The sequence below is a fragment of the Theropithecus gelada genome, chromosome 4 (genome assembly GCF_003255815.1).
Source record: "Theropithecus gelada isolate Dixy chromosome 4, Tgel_1.0, whole genome shotgun sequence".
Classification (NCBI taxonomy): domain Eukaryota; kingdom Metazoa; phylum Chordata; class Mammalia; order Primates; family Cercopithecidae; genus Theropithecus; species Theropithecus gelada.
Window position 1 is genome coordinate 123,693,830 of NC_037671.1, and position 21,068 is coordinate 123,714,897.

The window sequence follows — 21,068 nt, forward strand, 5'->3', positions numbered from 1 at the left end:
GGTCACTAGCACCCATCACCCAGGTCCGGGAGGGTCAGCAGCCAGTCACTAACACCCCTCGCCCGGGTCCGGGAGGGTCAGCAGCCAGTCACTAGTACCCCTCGCCCGGGGAAGCTGCAGGCCTTCTCACACTCCTGTGTCCCGGGAATTGGGAGGGAGGCATGAAGTCAGCCCTACGGTGAGTCTGCACATGACCCTGCGGTGTGCTCGGCCCCCTGGGACTGCGTTTTCCAGAGCTCCCTCATGCCCACACCTGCTGTTCACGGCCCTGTGGCTCCCTCAGGCTCCACTGGGGCAGGGGCTGTGTGCCCAGGACTTCTCCTCCTGGGGGAATTCTGTCTCTTCCTTTTCTTCAGGACCCGTAGCAAGGGTTAAGTGGGACAGATGGAAACCAAAACCAACGGAGAAGGCAGGGAGAGCTAAGGGGAGGAAAAGTGCAGACCCCAGAGGCCAAGGCCGGGGCTCCCTGAGGGAACTGCTGGCTCTCGGGCACTGTGTGCCCTGTGGTGCCGCCCCTGAGATCACAGTGGGCTGTGCACCCAGCCTAGGTTGCCCCGTCTCTCGGTTGGGGCTACAAGCTTTGGAATCCAAGAGTACCAGGTGGTCTCTGTCTTAGAGGTAGAATCCAAAAATATGATTCTGTGAACAGCACCGTTATTCACCGTGTGGAGGAAGCCAGTTTGCCATGAGAGGGGGAAAATACCCCACAATGAGAGACAGGGATAGTGTCTGGAACATTCTGGCCTCCCCGAGTCCCGAGCACCACCAGCGGCCCCTCCACCACCTCCCAGGGTGGTCCTCCCAGGAAGGAGGAGCCTCCACTGTGGTGGCCACGTGCCCCTGCCATCCTGCGGTGGCCGTTTCTCAGGACAGGGCCTACAGGGCCCAGGGCCACCTCTGGGGGACTCCACCTGGACCCTCAGCCAGGAAGCCCAGCCCTAGCAGAGGCCACCCTGCAACAGCAATGCTTCCTCGGGTCCTCCCTTTCAACCGGTCTGGAGTCTGAGTGGGGGGAGGGGGCACTAACTGAGCTCCCCCGCAAACTGCAAAGCCCAGATCCAGCCACAGCTGGATGACTCTGCACGGAGGCTGCCTGTGCCCCACCTGGCACTGATGCTTCATCTGCTGCGTCCAGGCTTCTGGCACCTGCCCCCAAAAGACCCAAGGAACTTGCAGCCTAAGCAGGTCCACACAGCTGGAGGGACCCACGCCACACACACAGCAGCAGCTTAGAGAGCCCTCAGCTGCCCTGGTGGACTCCCTGGTGAAGAGAGGGGTCAGGGCTGCCACCCTTGAGAAACTGAGTCCGACCAGTAGGCAAGTCACACACAGACCAAACAAGCAAGCAACCAGGCCGAGGTGAGACAGTGCAGGAGAACGACCACCGTGCCATGGGAGTGCCAGCTAGCCACAGCGAGGGCACAGGAGGTGCAGGGGGTACATGGGTGGCCCTCGAGGATGTGCAGGCTGGACGTGTGTGCACGTGTCCTGGGGCACGTGGTGTCCCATCTTGGGGGATTTGGGGGAAAACGGTTACCGAGGCAGTCCTGAAGGAGGTGGGTGAGCCTGCTGTTCCGGTACGGGATGTGGCTGCGGTGCTCCGACAAAGCCCCCAGGACGTCTGCCAGGGCTGCAAGGCTGCGGTTGATGCACGCTGTCTCCCTCAGGGCCGACCCGGTCACCCCGGACACACCTGGGACAGGACAGGGACCGCCACGCACCATCACCATTTGCACCAAGAAAGAAGGCAGGAAAAGCAAAACCAGCTCCTTGGGAGGAGTGGCTTTCAGGCAGGTAGAGGGGAGGCCATGGACGGGACAGGCATTAGAGCGAGGGTCTTTCATGGCTCTGCTCACAGCTCAAAGCGAGCTCCTGCTGGGAACTCAGGTTTTCTCTTCCCAGAGGGCCAGTGTGAGGAACACGACTCTCGGGTTGCCGGGGTAAGAGAACCAACCCCTGAGAATGTAATGGGGATATGGAACTCATCTGTGGAGGGGGAAACGCCTGGCCCGCCCAGAGCTTCCCAGGCTGCCTGGCTGTACACCCAGCTCCATCAGATCATAGGCTTCTGCAGAGTCCACCCCCCAGGGAAATGCCTGTTCCTGCTCACCAATGCACTCGCTGCCCGCCAAGTCCACGAGCTGCAGCCGGGCCTGCACCTGCTCCGTATGCCCTGCGGGGTCCCTGGGAACCAGCTGTGGAGCTGAGGCCCCTTGAGAAGTTCTGCGGCTCCTTCCTGCCCTTCCTGCCTCTGTTTGCTCCCTGGGGAGGGTAGCACTGCAGGCTTGGTCTGCTGCAAGGGGAGCAACGAGGAGGAAAACAGTTGCATGAACCCATGAGGCTGTGCTTTGCCTTGGTCAAGGCTGAGAAGCTTCTGAACTGCACCCTCCCGCCCACACCTCCCACCCAGTAAGAAGTGGGATTCCAGCAGAGGTCCAGGGGATAGTGGCTTCTCGGGGGGAAAACACAGCAAGCTAGAAAGCAGCTTTCTTCACTGTGGAAGGTTGAACTAATGCCTCATTGGCCCAAAGGAAATCAAATAATGCTTCTTAGAAAGACTTGATAACGATGTTAATCAAAATCCCACTCAGAAAATCTATGAGCCCTTTTAGAAATAAATTCTACAATCTGCTTGATAATCTTCCACACAAATCCTAACAAAAGGGCTCTTCATTTTAATGCAAATGTCTTTGTAGTGTGTTATTCCTACACAAACTTCTTAGGGTTTTTTAAAAAGCAAGATAACATTTACTCAGTGTGTAAAACATAGAAAGTACATACAATTTTTTTTAAGGACATGAAATCCAGTCTTATTCCCACCACCAAGGGCAGCCACGCCTCCCCTGTATCGGGAGTGTTTTTGGTAGAGATTGTTGGTGCTCCCTAAACATCAGGCGCCTGTGCCTTGCCAGCCCCCTGCGGGTACAAGGCCCTGTGCCCAGCTGTGGCCTGCTCTGGGCTGCCAGGGGCTACTGTCAGCACGTCCCCGTCACCTCGCCTTCCGTTGCCCGAGCAACCTTGGAGGTCACATGTTTCAAGTGCCACGGTGGCAAGACAGATGGGGAATGTTCAGCCACACTGGCCCTCGATACGAGTGAGAAATTGCCTTTCCCGTGTCAACCCACTGAGACCAGGTTTCAACGGGACTACAGTCTCATGTTCCAGCCCCAGACCCGTGGTTCTCCAGGTGTGGTCCCTGGAGCCGTGCTCTTGCAGAAACACACGTTTGGGGTCTAGTTCCAGCCCTGCTGAACCTGAGCATGGGTGGTGTCTGCTATTTGTTCCCACCACCTGCTGCAGGGGATTGGACGCAGCTCAAGTTGGAGAGCTGCAGCCCAGGCTTCACAGGCCTTTGTGTTCTTTCTGATACATTACGTAACTGAAATCATTTCATCTACTGCACAGTTTGTAATTTGGGTTTTAAACTGAAACTACACTCATTGTTTCTTCCATGACAAATGTATGTACTCCAAAGTGTATTATGCCCTGCTTTTCTCTCTGTGTTATATTTTATTTAGCAGAGTGTTTTCCTCCCTCCCATTCTCACTTTTTCTTCTCAGCCTGTGATCCCAGTGGCCTTTTCAGTTTGGGATGCAGACAGTGAAAAAGTGTGGCTGGTATTCCCATGCTGGGTCCTGTGAAAGGCCTTGGATGCTGCAGGCACACTGATTTTTCTTCTTCTCCCTTCTCCCTTCTTTTTTCCTCCTTCTCCTCCTCCTCCTCCTCCTCCCCCCTCCTCCCCTCCCTCCTCCCCTCCCTCCTCCCCTCCCTCCTCCCCTCCTCCTCTCCTCCTCCTCCTCCTCCTCCTCCCCTCCTCCCCTCCTCCTCCTCCTCCTCCTCCTTCTTCTTCTTCTTCCTTCTTTTTTTGACAGAGTTTTTGCTCTGTTGCCCAGGCTGGAGTGCAGTGGCACACTCTCGGCTCATCGCAACCTCTGCCTCCTGGGTTCAAGCGATTCTCCTGCCTCAGCCTCCTGAGTCACTGGGATTACAGGTGTGTACCACCATGCTCAGCTAATATTTGTATTTTTAGTAGAGACAGGGTTTCACCATGTTGGCCAGGCTGGTCTCGAACTCTTGACCTCAGGTGATCCACCCACCTCAGTCTCCCAAAGTGCTGGAATTACAGGCGTGAGCCACTGCGCCTGGCCTGATTTTTTTTTTTTCTCCTTAAGTGGGTTTTTCTGTTACTTGCCACTGACCAAGCACAAATGGTGACTTACCAGTGCTATCAGAGCAGGCGGCTGTTGTTAGAGTCACTGTAATTATCAGGTGAGACCTGGAAGAATCCGCATGCACCAGGGTGGGGTGCTTTGCTCTGAGCTGCAGACCTCCACGAACGAGCTCCATCAGTTTTGAGGCGCTGCCAACAGCCCTACAGACAAGGCAAGCAGTGGGGAACACAGCACGGGCGGCCCCCCTTACCCAAGGCGACTTCCAAGCCTCCTCGGCTCCTCTTACATGAGCCACGCATGCCAATGGGGGACTAAAGCCAGTCCTGGGCACAACGAAACATGGTAAAGCAAACTTTTTCCTTTCGAGGCCTAACCAACCTATAGCATCTCTAATCGCTAACCCTGAAATAATGGACTGCTTCCGAACAAAATCAGAGGTTGCTAACCTTTTCAACATCAACTATTCCTTTATTTATTAGAGCCTCCAGTGACCATGTTTTAAAAGTATTTTGTGCATCAAATCTGATTTATGAAATAAAGGTTTAACCCATTTCCCCATGTTAGTGGATGAGATATGACTGCTAATCAGAGCTCTTAATCAGCAGGAGATAACACTTCCATCACAGCTGTCAGTCAAAGGCTCAAATTTCAGGTGACTTTGTGTGACCGTATCAGGGTTGCACGGATGATTTCCTTCAGCTCTGTGAAATATTCGGCATGGCTGGCGGGCCCTTCCCTTGCTGCCTCTGGGGCCCAGGATGGGCAGCCTCTCCGGGCCCTCACTCGTGGGGAGGGTTCCTTTTGTCAGCTCCCAGCTGCACCCCCATTGGGGCAAATCCAGCACATGCATGTGGATTTGAAAATAGGGAACTTTGAGGAAAATACTTCATATGGGGGATCCTCACTTTTATAAGAGGATTCATTACATATTCTATGAAATACTGATATTTACAAATGTGGATAAGTTCATCTCTCCTAGCCTGAGTGGGGTGGGCAAGTTCTTTCACCTCTGCAAGCCTGCTTCCTCATCTGTGAGATGGGATGACGCCCGTCCAAGGTGCTCTTACGAAGATTTTTTCAAGGCTACGTTTATTTGTTTATTTTAATTTTGATTGTAAAAATATTTTGTTTTTTTTTTTTACTTTTATCTCTAACAGCTTTAAGATATTAATAACGTATGAAAATGGTATATGTTTAAAGTATACACCTTGATATTTTGATATGTGAATACATTGTGAAATGATCACCTATTCCAGCTAATTAACAAATATATCATCCCGACATACCCAACTTTAAAGAAAGATCATTCTTACAGCAAATTGACAATTGTGCAACACATACGAAGCATGAAAACACACAAGGAATCATTCAGTGACAAGGAGCACTGACTGGGCCACCACGGCCGATTCTCCTTGGGATCCTTGGGCGTGGGGAGCTCGTTTAGAGACGTCCAGCCTCCTGACCATGGGGCAGGTGCCATTCTCACTCAGAGGCCAGCAGCACAGGGCAAGTGCAGTACTCACTCAGAGGCCAGCAGCGCAACCTCTGTTCGTCCGTCCTTGGCTGTCATCACCTCACGCTTGACCCCCGACACTGCTGCAACAGTGTCTTTGGCCAGAAGGTCAAAAATGTCATTATTGTAAACTTCCACTATGGAGACTTCAACCTTTGGGCTTCTTGAGGGATTTTCCGAAATGAGCCTGCGGGAAAACACACAAGAGAAACTTTCAGAAAGTCTCACAGAGTGATTTTCAGTGTAAGCCAGTCACAGCTCCAGATGCCCTAGAGGATGCTCAGTAAGAATGCTGGGGTCCGAGCAGAGGGCTGCACGTTACTCACCCCAAGATCACTCGGGGAAAGGGGGTGTGCCATTTAGGTTGTAGGGTGAATACGTGTCTTGGGAGCAGTTATTTTATCAGAGTTATATTTAAACCAACAGCTTTGCAACCAGAACACTGAGGATTCTAAATACACAGGGCAAAGAAGCCTGAATATCACATGGCTGTGGTCTAGAAATTACCATGCCCCACTGATCGATCACTGCAGACACCCAAGGCAAGGTGCAAGGATGTTTGGGCCTCTAGCACTTCTCCAGTGATGGGGTTTGCTTATTTTAAAACTTTTCCACTTCAGGGAAGCTTCTTTATTCCAATTCCACTTATGCCTTCCAACTGCAACTTTCCTGCAAGTAAGACCCATCAAACTAACTCTGGCTCTTTAAAAAACAGCTGCACAGCTGGGCGCGGTGGCTCACGCCTGTAATCCCAGCACTTCAGGAGGCCGAGGCGGGTGGATCACGAGTCAAGAGATCGAGACCATCATGGCCAACCTGGTGAAACCCCATCTCTGCTAAAAATACAAAACTTAGCTGGGCGTGGTGGTGTGTGCCTGTAGTCCCAACTACTTGGGAGGCGGAGGCAGGAGAATCGCTTGAACCTGGGAGGTGCAGGTTGCAGTGAGCTGAGATCGCGCCACTGCACTCCAGCCTGGCGACAGAGCGAGACTCCGTCTCAAAAAACAAAAGCAGCTGCACATCTTAGTTTGCTCCATGTTTTAAAGAACTATGTGCTGACTATAGGAATGTTTTTAAATAAAGATACTACAGAGAGAGAGAGAGAGAGAGAGAGAGAAAGAAAACTGTAATCCCACAACAAGGAAAAGGTGAGTGCTAACCCTGGATTCCTTCCCTTCCTCTCTCCTCCCTCTGGCTTTCTGGTTTGTCTCTGAAAAAACTCCCCTTCCAACCTTGTCACCAAACAACAAAGGCCTCTTTCTGTCTGCTGGAGGTGGCTGCCTCTCTACCTCGTGCAAGGTGATGTCAATCCCACAGTGAGCATTGTGCTTTTCTTGTTCCTAAGGCTATTCTGAGAACCGGGCGGGAAGTCCCGAGTGACGGGGTGCTATCTGTACTCGAGGGAAAATCCAGTCGGGATGTTTCCCACCCAGGCACTGCTAGGCTGAATTTTTCATCCAGATCTAGAGGAGTTTTGTCTTCTAATGATAAACAGTAAAGAAAATGATGAAGACTAAAATGAAAGAGAAAGTAAGTAAAACTCTTAAGGTAAAAATCATTATTGGCAAAGCATCAAGATTTGGATTCGACAGGTTCAGCACTGGGGTTAGGTGAGAACACTCTAAGAAGAGTGTGTGCAACAGTGAAAAATGAAGTTAGCTACAGATTTTATTTTACTTTATATTTGTTTATTTTTTTGAGACAGAGTCTTGCTCTGTCACCCAGGCTGAAATGCAGAGGCACATTCTCGGCTCACTGCAACCTCTGCCACCCAGGTTCAGTTGATTCTCCTGCCTCAACCTCCTCAGTAGCTGAGATTACAGGTGCCCGCCACCATGCCCGGCTAGTTTTTGTATTTTTAGTAGAGACAGGGTTTCGCCATGTTGGCCAGGCTGGTCTCGAACTCCTGGCCTCAGGTGATCCACCCGCCTAAGCCTCCCAAAGTTATGGGATTACAGGTGTGAGCCACTGTGCCCAGCCTAGAGTTTTTACATAATCCTCCTCTCCACACGTTAGGTAAAAATGCACCACATAGCCAGAAACTTAACCTCCACACTTGGGCCCATCCTTTATGTGACAGTTTGTTCTTGGAGTGTCGCAAAACCTAAGTTAGAAATTTCTCAATTACATAATACCGAGGAGTTAATTTGAGAGATTTCCCACAAGTAATTATTGGGCTGTTGACTAGATTCTAGGGACAACGGTGAAAACCACAAGCTTCAGTCTTAGCCTTTAAGCAGCATAGTGTTGAGAAGGAGACACACAGGTAAAGGACTGCAGGTCCTGCGATGAATGGGTGTGATTCAAATGCATCGGCAGCTTCCCCGATTCTCTGGGGTGGGGAGGGGCAGGGCCATGCTTTGTCTCTGCCATCTTTTCCTGCCCATTTCCTACTGGGTCATAATTACCCATTTCCACTCTAGACTTTTTAAAAGCAGAAAATTGATCCCATGCACTTTTGGATCCCTTGTGCCTCTGACGGTGCGTAGCAGGTGGAGAAACACCACACACTCCTGTTGATAAGGATGACAGCGGAGACCAGTCGGGAAGGAGGCGGTGTCAACAACCAGGTTTAGAAGGAAGAAGACGGAGGTGCAGAGCCAAGGAATCCAGGCAGTAGCATTTTATTTACTTTAAAACAACAGGAAATGGCTTCTCGGGTGCCTTCAGCAATCTAAGAGTAGCGGTTTTCAGGGTCAAGGGTTCCTGTAAACTATCTCCGACATCAGCACTGACGTCACTGTGGTTGTGTATCATTTCGGGCAGAGGGCCGTTTGCAACTGGAGTCACGAACACCCAAGCTCACCCCCAGCCCTGGCCCAGCGCACCCCTCTCCAGGTGTGGATGCGACGAGGGAGGACACGGTCCGTGTCTGCTCGGATTCTCGTTTCTGCAAACGAGGAAAGAGAGGTACAGGGAGAGTAGGGCCTTGCCCGGGGCCATTCACTTGGAAGAGCAGAGATTCTGAGACTCAGACTGAGGGATTCCAGTGCCACAAATCACTGTGCCCTGGAGGGAGACGCACAGCACCCGAGGCTCAGAACAGCAAAACGGAAAAACCATTTCAGAAAGGAGGCGACTGAAACGCTTGCCAGTTACGCGATGGGCCCATTGGCAACGCTGATCATCCGGTTTCTGGAGAGGCCCAGCCCACTGGCCATGGTCCTGATGGATCTTCCCCAACATTTTTAGGCAGCTAACAGCCCTTCGCTCCCTCAGCGCAGTTCCCGCCCCGGCAGCGCTGCTCCGCTCCCCTCACCCCCACAGCGCCGCTCCCGCCCCCTCGCAGCCCTCTGCCATCCTGGGTATGCTTCCATAGGTCAAAGTATGAGGCCTGCTCTCACTGGCTGTGCATCCTGCGTCTCTAAGCCCAGCTGAGGGCGGAAATGGCCTTGGAAGCAAGCATGCAGCTCAGGCTGGGAACACTAGGAAGTCCACCTCTGGGACGTGCTGCCTGGCCACATTGCCTCGTTCCACCACGGTGTCCCCGCTCTCACAGATGAGAAGAAACGCGGCGCGGGGTGGGGAGGGAGTCTGGAAACTCCCACCATTCTCTCCCACTTTCTACCTCAGTTCCCCAGTGCTCTTGCCTGAGCCTTAAAGTTTCTGGAACTTACAGAGTTTGCTTAGCAGAAGGAAAAATGACTGGTCGAATATTTAATGACATGCACAACTCATGCAAGCTCAAACTCCTGACCTCGTGATCCTCCTGCCTCGGCCTCCCAAAGTGCTGATGTGTCCGGAATTGGTAGGTTCTTGGTCTCACTGACTTCAAGAATGAAGCTGCGGACCCTAGCGGTGAGTGTTACAGTTCTTAAAGATGGTGTGTCTGGAGTTTGTTCCTTCTGACGTTCGGACGTGTTTGGAGTTTCTTCCTTCTGGTGGGTGCGTGGTCTCACTGGCTTCAGGAGTGAAGCTGCAGACCTTTGCAGTGAGTGTTACAGCTCAAAAAGACAGTGTGGACACAAAGAGTGAGCAGCAGCAAGATATATTGTAAAGAACAAAAGAATAAAGCTTCCACAGTGTGGAAAGGGACCTGAGTGGGTTGTCACTTGGCGATAGGCGAGTCTCACCACTTGGCAGTGCTCTGTATCTAGCTAACCTAGTGGGGACTTGGAGAACTTTTCTGTCTAGCATTCTGTGTCTAGCTAAAGGATTGTAAATGCACCAATCAGCGCTCTGTGTCTAGCTTAGGGTTTGTAAATACACCAATCAGTACTCTGTGTCTAGCTCAAGGTTTGTAAATACATGAATCAGTACTCTGTATCTAGCTAACCTAGTGGGAACTTTGAGAACTTTTTTGCCTAGCACTCTGTGTCTAGCTACAGGATTGTAAACGCACCAATCAGCACTCTGTGTCTAGCTCGGGGATTGTAAACGCACCAATCAGCACGCTGTCAAAATGGACCAATCAGCTCTCTGTAAAATGGACCAATCAGTTCTCTGTAAAATAGATGGATCAGCTCTCTGTAAAATGGACCAATCAGCAGGATGTGGTGGGGTCAGATAAGGGAATAAAAGCAGGCTGCCCCAGCCAACAGTGGCAACCCGCTCGCGTCCCCTTCCACACTGTGCAAGCTTTGTTCTTTCGCTCTTTATAATAAATCTTGCTGCTGCTCACTCTTTGGGTCCATGCTGCCTTTAAGAGCTGTAACACCCACCGCAAAGGTCTGCAGCTTCACTCCTGAAGTCAGCGAGAAGACGAACCCACCAGAAGGAAGAAACTATGGACACATCTGAAGGAACACACTCCGGACACACCATCTTTAAGAACTGTAACACCATGAGGGTCCACGCTTCGTTCTTGAAGTCAGCGAGACCAAGAACCCACTAATTCTGGACACACTGGAATTACAGATGTGAGCCACCACACCTGGCTGCTGAAATGACTTTTTACTATTCTTTTTTCTAGGACTAATTTTGTTGGTGAAATCATGACACGGGCAGTGGGTCTCTTTCGAAAATGTGCTAACAGTCGGGAGCATCTTCGCAGGCCATGTTGGCTGGACCCCTAAAGAGAAGTGGATGCATACACTCCTGATGGCGGCAGGAGGAAGGGCGACGGAAGAATGGGAGTTTTCCCTCTGTGTTTCCCATTCCAGGACAGAAAACTTCCATCCCCCACCATCCCCCACCTCCACCCCTACCTAGGAAACCCTCTAACTTGGGATCTCTTTCAAGAAGTTTTGTCTTAGCCAGGCACGGTGCCTCATGCCTACAATCCCAGCCCTTTCGGAGGCCGAGGCGAGTGGATCACCTAAGGTCAGGAGTTTGAGACCAGCATGGCCAACATGGCAAAACCCCATCTCTACTAAAAATACAAAAATTAGCTGGGCGTGGTGGGGCACACCTGTGATCCCAGCTACTAGGGAGGCTGAGGAGGGAGAATTGCTTGAACCCAGGAGGCACAGGTTGTAGTGAGCCGAGATCGCACCATTGCACTCCAGCCTGGGTGACAAAGCAAGACCTTGTTGCTAAAAAAATTAAAGACTCAAAAAAGCTTTGTCTTAATGATAGAATCTGAACAAAATTTCATCACAGGAATTGGTAGCAATAATGCCCAGAAGTATGGAAGCGCTTGGTAGTGTTGAATGTATCTGATGAGGTCATGGGGTTTGACCACCTTCTTCAAAAAAAAGTGGTCATAATTTTTGCCGTGTGATAACCAAGGTGCTGACTGCCTGGCTTGCCTGCCATATTTCTCTGCCCCACTCATCACCGTCAGCGGTACCTGAAGAGCTCCTCAGCTGCTCTAGGGATAATTCCTAAGTCACTCTGTGGGTCAAGCGGCAACACAGGGCCGTCATCCGAACGGGGTCCCAACATGGTGTAGCTCTTCCCGCTGCCCGTCTGTCCATACGCCATAACACAAACATTGTACCTAAAATTCAGAGCAGATTCAGTCCAGCAAAACACACGGAGGGCTAGTGCCAAGAACATTCCAGGAAAAATTTTCACTTGTCTGAGAAACTTCAATACATTTCATTCCCTATTCCCCTGTTACTCCATTTCTTATAAATTACGTTTTCATTTAACCACAACTATTTGTTTTTTGCATCATCCATCCTGGTTGCTATCTTGTTGTACAATATTGGATTGAACGGTATTTGCACTGACACACACACACACACAGCGTGGGTTCATCCTTCCCTGTTTCTCCTGCGTATTTCCATCTCCCCATTCTCCCGTTTAGCGTTCACACAGGGATTCTGGCCTTCGCAAGGCCTTCCTAAATCCGCATACCTTCACTGTAACTATCCTTTTTTTTTTTTTTTCTTTTTTTTCTTGCTCTGTCACCCAGGCTAGAGTGCAATGGCTCAATTTTAGCTCACTGCAACCTCTGCCTCATGGGTTCAAGCGATTCTCCTGCCTTAGCCTCCCGAGTAGCTGAGATCAGCCCAGCTAATGTTTGTATTTTTAGTAGAGACAGAGTTTCGCCATGTTGGCCAGGCTGGTCTCAAACTCCTGGACTCAAGGGATCCTCCTGCTTTAGCCTCCGAAAGTGCTGGGATTACAAGCATGAGTCATTTTTGTATACGTTTTCATACAAAAACTATTTTTGTACTTTGTAACTGGAAGGGACTTTGAGGTGTTCATGTCCACAGTCAATCCACATGTGCTGAGGTGCTCTCTGTGACAGCAGCACCTGCCACCTCTTGGCCCCAAGACCCTTGATTAGCTGACTGCAGCTTATTTCAGAGAAGACAAGAACTACCAACGGATCCCCACATTTCCTTCCAGTTGTGCTGTTTAGCCCAAAGTATGAATGGGAGGATCGGAAATATTTGGAAGACTATTTAAAATAAGTATAATAGAAAATCCTCTTCTCAGTCATGATGTTGAAGATGTTCGTGGTTGTAAAGGTGTGGGTCCACCTGACCTGATGTTAAGTGGGTTCATGCCTCAGAGCAGGATCTCCAGCCCTGACCCCTCGTCCAAGTCACCTGGGGACATTCAGCAAGTCCTGAACTCAGAAATTCTGACTTAACTGGTCAACTGTGACTCCGATTTATCAATACCGGTTTAATGTGGTGTATCCACCACAAGTCAAACAAATAAAGGTTGTTGTTTTGACAAAATGATTGTGAGACAGTGTTCTCATTGACTGACATCTAAATCGCCCCTAGAACAGGATAGGAAAAGCAGCAGAGCCCAGTCCTGGGGCTGACTGTTCGAGTCACCAGGGTTGACTGTTACATTCCAGCCACAAGAGCCTGGAAACCACATGCTCCCGCCAAACTGATCAGGCCTCTCCTTTACCATCCTGGGAGTTTTCCTTCCAGGATTAAAAAGTCTCAAGGCATGCATAACAAAACCCCACTACAGGCTACGTCTCTTCCGGCTTCCCTGAATTCATTTACATGCATTTCTTTGTGTGGAGAATATCTTTGACCACAACAGATAAATGGGTTCTTACAGGGGTCTTTCAACCATTTAAGAATGTAGAGTAAAAGGAAACTTCCTGAAGAAGGAGGCTGTAAACCAGAAATACAATTCTAAGGGCCCCCAGCCATCTGAATGGACTTCCTCCTTGGCCAGGGCACTCTAAAATTTTATCTCAGAGTCTGGTTCAGGCCATGACAGGAAGTGGGGGCCAGACAAGCTTCATGATATCCTCCAGCGTTAACATCGTTAATATCGACACAAACCTTACATCTGGTAAGAAACATCTATGATCTGTTCTCTCTGAAGCTGCCACATGAAGACTTCCTCTGCAAATAAGAACTTTAGTCTCCATAATCCTTTACCTTAACCCAGACATTCCGGAGCCAATGCATTTCTTAAATTAACTGGATTGAAGTCTCATGTCTCTCTGAAATGTATAAAACCAAACTGTGCCCAACCACCTTCGGCACATGTTCTCAGGACCTCCTGGGCTGTGACCTGGGCCACGGTCACTCATATTTGGCTCAGGATAGATCTCTCCCAATATTTTACAGACTTTGACTCTTTTTGCTGACAAGACTCAGAACTTAAACTAACTCCATCTGTTTCGCGTTATCCTGGAAAGGCAGTTCTGGCAGTGATCACTGTGACCACGATGTCTTTCTTATTTCTGGAATCTGCTTACTTAAAAGATGCCTATTTGAAAGGAGACTCCCCTATCATTTTCAAAACCATTTCTTCAGATGGTTATAAAAATTCCAGCCTTCTGGAGGAAGAGTTGAAGCAGCAACTGCATCACGATTGGCAGAGCGGCCCCGCGTGCGTGCGCGGTCAGACGCAGGAGCTTCCTGAGTTGACCTACTGGTCGGATCATGCGCCTTTGGGGCGCGCAGCACGCTGTGTAATTACAGTTTCTGGGTCCTTGAGGTTCCTTGCGGTTGGCTGTGCAGAAGGCTTTGCTGGACAAATGCAAGTAAGTCTTCGTCAGGAACTTGACGTGGATTTCTGCCAGAAAACTGAGATTCTTCAAAATGCCCGGAGTGGAAAATATGGGCTTAAGGTGTCTCCATTAAGTAAAAAAATATTCTTCATTCCTAAATTACGACCCGCTGCCTTTGACATCAGTAGTTGTATATTGCAAGAATAGAAGGCTGATTCCCAAAGGGAAAAGTCCCTAAATCTGACGTGAACATTCCTTACAGATTTTTTTTTTTAATTCTGAAATATAAAAGGATCCCAGAGAGAATGGCAGCTGCATGCACAGGCTGAAGCCCACATACAATGTAACCAAAATGGAGTTTGGAATCCCAGGTGGATATACTCATTTAACAAGCATTCTCCAAATCATTCTCACTGCTTTTCCCAGGGTGTGGAGATGCAAGCGGAGTCCACGCTGGGTGACCCATGGACATGCTCTGCAGTGCTGTAAAATGCTCAGACTCTAATGCGACATTCTCACTCCACAGCACAATGAAGCTTCTTTATATTCAAATGTAACTGTGATAACTGGCCTGCAAAGTATTTTCACTCACCCATCCAAGAGAGACGTGAGTAGGGGGCGCACATCTCCAAAGACCACACTCTGAGACTCTGCTGGACCATAAACCCTGAGAGACAAAGGGAAAACACTGCATTAATAGAAGAAGCAGAAAGCTACTATAGCATATGCAGACTCAGAAACCTGGGAACACAATACCCCCGTGGACTTCCCATCCCCGCAACACCATCGGAACTCTTCAACAAAAGATTAATCTGTGTTATTTTTCAAGATAACAGAGGTTAAGAAAAAGATACTACTTTCTGCTATGAAAATGTAATAAGCATAAATGAAGTGACAAATGCTTGCAAGATAGGAGGGAAGGAAAGGGAGGGGAGGGGGAGGAGAAAGGAGAGGGGAGGAGAAATCGGGGGGGGGGAAGGGAGGAGAGAGGACGGGGAACAGGAGGGAGGAGGGGGAGGGGAGGAGAGGGGAGGAGAGAGGGGGAGGGCAGGGGGGAGGAGAGAGGGGGAGGGGAGGGGGGAGGAGGAGGAGGAAGAGGAGGGGAGGGGGGAGGAGGGGGAAGAGGAGGGGAGGGAGGAGGAGGGGGAAGGAGGGAGAGAGAGAGAGGGACAGAGGGAGGATATAATTATCCCATAACTAAATCGGCTCTACTGTGGAGGGCCCAACAGTAACAATGTCAAACTCACACTCTGAGCAATATTTGATATATAACATTTGCTTTTTGTGTTCAAGCTTTTAAAAATCTTGTTTTCCTAGGCCCCAGGTCAGTTCAGCAGAACTTGAATCGATATCATGGGATTGGATGTCTGCTCTGCAAAGGAAACTTCATGTGGTTCTGGGTCTATAAACAGGTACAAATAAAACAAAATAGGAAGCAACGTCCAAAAAATGCCATTTCCTGCACAATTTGAAAGCAGCCTGGAGCGCAGTGAGAGAGCAGGCTCCCTGGCAGCTGCCCAGCAGTGGCGGTTGGTTGCGCTTGGTCAGGTCTGCTTTGATGTGAAACTCAGTTTCCTGAACTACAGGTTTTGACTTAGCTGGAACCACGTTTTTTCCTTCCTTAATTTTCAAGGGTGTCCTGTCGCTCAGTTGATCCATGTCATCTCCAGCCACGGGATTAATTTTACACGGAGTGGGGACCCTTATGAGGTGTTGCCATATGCATGATGTAGAGGGTACGGTGAGCACTGTGTGGGAAGATGCTCAGGGCTGAGATCCTTTTTAACTTTTCACTCAGAAAATACACCAAGATACAAAAGTAGAAAGAATAGAAAAGTCAGCCCCATGTGCACATTGCCCAGCTCCAGACCCAGGCCTGGCCTGCTTCTCACACTGAAGCTGACCCGAGGTCCGTTTCATCTGGGAAGGCCAGGATGGCTCCAGACCCAGGCCTGGCCTGCTTCTCATGCGGAAGCTGACCTGAGGTTCATTTCATCTGGAAAGGCCAGTACATCTGTAAAGGATGATGACTTTAAAACATAACAGTATTCCCACGACCATGCCTTAAAAATGAATGTTAGTTATTCCTTAGCACCATCCAAAAGTCAGTGTTTGCATTTCCTCAGTTGTCTAGTAAGTTTCTTTTTCCAGTCAGTGTTTTAGAAATGATAATTCATCATGGCATCTACACTGCACAGGGTTGCTGCCTTCTAAGTCTCCTAATCTATGGCAAGGGTTAGCAAACTTTTTCTCAAAAAAAACTAGATAGTAAATATTTTAGGCTTTGTGAACATCTTACCTTTAAAGAATACTGGAGTTTTTCCCAGTAATGGGAGGGAAAAGTCCAAGATGCCGACTACCTGCAATATTCTTTACCTGCAATACTCTTTTCCTGCAATACTATTTACCTGCAATACTATTTACCTGCAGTACTCTTTACCTGCAATACTCTTTTCTTGCAATACTATTTACCTGCAGTACTCTTTACCTGCAATACTCTTTTCTTGCAATACTATTTACCTGCAGTACTCTTTACCTGCAGCACTATTTAATACTGCATCGAGCTATGATTGGCTTATGCAGTTGGACAAAAGAAATCAATTAGTGACATAAGAATCAGAAAAGATAAAACAATTTCCCCTTGGAGCTAACACGGCCATACATCTGAGAAATCCAAATTCAAATGACAAAGAAAATTACTAAATCAATACAATAATTTAACAAAACAGCAGGTCATAAAATTAATGCGAAAACATCAATGGCCTCTCTATATACAAATAGAGTTAGAAGCCATGCTGGGAGATGAGACTCTATTAGTGATAGCAACAAAAATATGCCTGGGAATAAACTTAATAAGAAATGTTCTAATCCTTCATAAAGAAAATGATAAAAGGCTCATGAAAATACATGATTAAACTCAAATAAGTGAAAAGTCACAGCATGTTCCTGAATGGAAGAGTCAACTCATGAAGATGCCCATTTTTCCAAAGTTAGTTTATAAACTTACCTCAATCCCCCCAAAATACAGTATATGCTGTCAGGTTTTTCCTGGAGCTCCACAGTTATTATAATTTTTTTTTTTTCCTGGCAAAATAAAATAGTGAGAATAGAAAGAAGCCCTGGAAAATAGAGGAACTGGGATGGGGTGAGCTCAGACACTGGAACCTTCTCTGAGACTCTATCTACAATAGCTTGGTGTTGCTGCGTGAATTAGTAAGTAGGCTGAAGGAAGAGGGGGAAATGCCAGACAGACACAACTCCATGTGGCAATGGGTCAGATAAAGGGACATCTCAGATCAGTGGGGACAGAGGTGTTTTAATAAGTGGTGTTGCAGGCTGGGCACGATGGCTCACGTCTGCAATCCTAGCACTTTGGGAGGCCGAGGTGGACAGATCATTTGAGCCCAGGAGTTTGAGACCAGCCTGGGCAATGGGCAAAACTCCATCTCAATATCCTCTTTTTTAATAAATAAATTTTAAAATATTATTTTAAATTAATATTTTAAAATATAAGTGGTGTTGCAGTAAATGAAGAGATTTAAAAAGATAAAATTGGATCAATTCTTTATAAAATGGACTAGGACATATTCCTAACAGACCACAAGTTTAATGAAAACCATCCGGCCATGCGTGTCCCAGCAGAGTCCACGGGTGGGTCCTTCTAGAACCTGGCAGCCTTTTTACCTATGAGCATGTAAAAACGTACGTGTGGCTCAAAGACATCAGAAGCAGACAACAGACTGAGAAAGTAGTTGCAGCTTAAATATCTTTGCTATATCAAGTGCTCCTAGAAATACAAAAGGGAAAGGTCAGTCCTTGTAGAGAAAATAGCTAGAGAAGTGAAGAACGCACAGAGAAAAAAAAAAAAAAGATGCAAATGACGGAACCACATGAAAAGACTCAACTTCGCTCTGAAGAGATGCTACACAGACAACCCGTTTCTCACCCACAGACCGGAACAACCCTTGTGCTCTGTGGGGATGTGGAGGGAAGCTGGCCTTGCCCACGTGACTCTCCGGGGAGGAGGGGCGGTCCCGGTGCTAGTGGGAAGCTGGCCCTAGGACCTGGCACTCCCAGCACCCACCTCCCACAGTCATGCCCAGCCACAGCCAAGGCTCCTGTGCTTGCAGCCTGTCAGTCTCATTCTTTTTCTCCATAACTCTGACCATTTTTCCCCTAACCTGGAATCTCCTTTCCCTTTTTCTTTTTCTCTCTTTCTCTTTTTTTTTTTTTTTTTCTGAGACAGAGTCTTGCTCTGTCGCCCAGGCTGGAATGCAATGGCCCGATCTCAGCTCACTGCAACCTCTGCCTCCTTGGTTCCATCGATTCTCTCTGCCTCAGTCTCTCAAGTAGCTGGGACTACAGGTGTGTGCCACCATGTCCAGCTAATTTTTTGTATTTGAGACTGGATTTCACCATGTTGCCCAGGGTGGTCTCAAATGACCTCAGGCAATCTGCCCGCCTCTGCCTCCCAAAGTGCTAGGATTACAGGTGTGAGCCACCACCCCCGGCCTCCTTTCCCTTTTTCTCGGCCTGATTAACTCCTGGTTAGCTGAGCTGTTGAGCCCCAGGTTGAGGGCCTCCCCCATCTCTGCCTCCCACCGCGCTGTTGTGTTGGTGGCTTCTGTGCTCAGCGCAGCCTCCCGGGCACCGTCCCTACAGCTCTAGGTCTTGGTGGCAAAAATGCTGCCTTCCTCTCACCTACATCCCTTGTGTCTAACAGGGTGCCTGGCACATAACAGGTGCTCAGAAAATGCTTGCACTTGAATGACTATAGAAATTTAACACAAATGTGTCGGTTAGGAATATCGTATTGTAAATTCCTGTTCTACAAGAACACAGCCAGGAGTGTCCTTCAGCCTCCTGATAAATGAATTATTCTCAAAACAATGAACATGACTTATTCTTTTTCTCCTTGCACTTTGGATCAATGGCATTACTTTTGTTTTTTTTTTTTTAAATAATATTTTTATTTCACATAGAAAATATACCTTCTTCTGACCCTGGGCCTATTAATATTTTTTCTGAATAGTAAGAATTGAACTTTTCCCCTCATACAAATTTATTTTTACAATAAGTAAAGGGCTGAAGGTGTTGGAATTTTTTTTTTTCCCGAATGGAAATAAAATATTTTGACGTTTATTAGTTCCATAAAAAGCTGTTATAAAAACCAACAATGTTCTGATTTCATAAGAACAATATGCTCCACTGTTTCTAAAAGCAAGATGATCCCGAATGCTCAATGATATTACCCCAGAATAAATTCTTGCAGAGATTTACATTTAAAGTCTCCCTTACCTGTATAGATAGACAAGTTGCACAAATTCTTCTATTTTCTGTTCACTTCAAGCAGCACAATTTTGACCTTTCCCTTTGACCCTCAGTGTACTCGTACTGAGACGGAGCCCTCTGAGAAGACGCACGTCGGCATGGCCGGTGCTGCTCCACTTCCTTCTTCCCCAAACAAGGTCACGTGAGTCCCGAGGGTGGTTTCCTCACCACAGGGCCCTTGCCTGTGCTTCTGCACTGACCTAAGCAGCAGCCTGGTGTCATCCAAAGACTGAGACCTTCTGCCCAAATCCACCGCTTACTAAAAGCCATCCTTTCACTAGACTGGGCAGTGGTGCCCCCCGCAGCTTCCTCCTCAGGTCCTCCTGGGATGATCAAAGGCCTGAAAGGAGTTGGACACTCTCAAGGGCTACGTGAAGGTGACGTATGTAACTAAACTCCACCCAGCTCAAGCTTTAGCCACTCTGTGACTCTCCTGCCCACAGGCATTTCTCTGTCACTCAGCACTCGGCCACACACACTGTGGGACTCTGGCTGCTTTGCAGTGATGACCGACACCCGCAGCCTGTGTGTAAGCCGCGTGGGGAAAGGATCATACTTTAAGCTTTTTATTCCTAATCCAACCCTACTTTATTCCTTCTCTGCAGCTCTGTGCTAAGCGCCTGAAGGTGCTCGTTAAATCCTTCAGCACTTTAACCAAAGGGTGCATTTGGCTCTAAACATTCAACCCAATCCTTTATCAGTAGGCCACATGCTTCCTTAAACTGGTGCTGTTTACTTCCCAAGTCAAGTCTAGCAAAGGACAAGGATTGGAGGTGGGGTTGGGAGGAAGGAAAAAGCTTTTACCACAATGTATCTACCACCGACACCAGCTGACATGGTCCAGACATCATCCAGCAAGCCCACGATTTTAAACATGATCTAAATGAAATGCTCATTTCTTGGGATTCAAGGTAAGACCTTGTCCCCAGCCCTGCGGAGCTCCTGTTCCAGTTGGGAAGACGACAGTAGAAGCAGATACTACAGTGTGCCAAACGCTATTCCAACACATGAAGCAGGGGCAGGAAAGGAGAAGTCGGGGCAGCTGCCTCCGACCGAGGGACACAGGGAAACTGAGAAGGATTCCTCACGAAGGAGACATTCCCAAGCCACACCCCCAGGTCCTTCATCAGTGAGCGTCCCCACGTCTCAGATGAGTTTCCAGCCTTTGTTGGGATGCCTGTCCCACCTAAACCTCCAGAGCCGAGTCCAGGCTCAAGGCCTCTTCCCCAGAGGTGCTTCCCTCATTAACTGTTCCATTCCAAACATTCCTTTCTTTCTTTCTTTCGTTTTTTTTTTTTTGGAGACAGAATCTCACACTGTCATCCAAGCTGGAGTGCAGCGGCACATTCTCGGCTCACTGCAACCTCCACCTCCTGGGTTCATGCGATTCTCCCGCCTCAGTCTCCCAAGTAGCTGGGACTACAGGCATGCGCCACCATGCCCAGCTAATTTTTGTATTTTTGTAGAGATGAGGTTTCACCGTGTTCGCCAGACTGGTTTCGAACTCCTGACCTCAGGTGATCCACCCGCCTAGGCTTCCCAAAGTGCTGGGATTATAGGTGTGAGCCACCGCACCCAGCCAGCCAGGCTGGTCTTGAACTCTTGACCTCAGATGATCCACCCACTTTGGCCTCCCAAGGTGCTGAGATTACAGGTGTGAGCCACTGTACCCAGCCCCGAACATTCCTTTCTTCTCCATCCTTGGCCAATTATGTCACCTATTTTG

General features: G+C 48.6%; 1 protein-coding gene across 1 annotated transcript in view; it reads right to left on the reverse strand.

The window, feature by feature from the left end:
- Positions 1–279: 279 nt before the first annotated feature.
- Positions 280–21,068, reverse strand: part of KIF25 (kinesin family member 25) — a 64,351-nt gene continuing 43,562 nt past the window's right edge. The window contains exons 9-15 of the mRNA XM_025382373.1: positions 14,604–14,678; positions 11,417–11,566; positions 5,696–5,872; positions 4,221–4,372; positions 2,111–2,293; positions 1,538–1,693; positions 280–419 (exon numbers count right to left, since the gene is read on the reverse strand). Coding sequence (XP_025238158.1) covers positions 280–419; positions 1,538–1,693; positions 2,111–2,293; positions 4,221–4,372; positions 5,696–5,872; positions 11,417–11,566; positions 14,604–14,678 — 1,033 coding nt within the window. The remainder of the gene's footprint in view (positions 420–1,537; positions 1,694–2,110; positions 2,294–4,220; positions 4,373–5,695; positions 5,873–11,416; positions 11,567–14,603; positions 14,679–21,068) is intronic.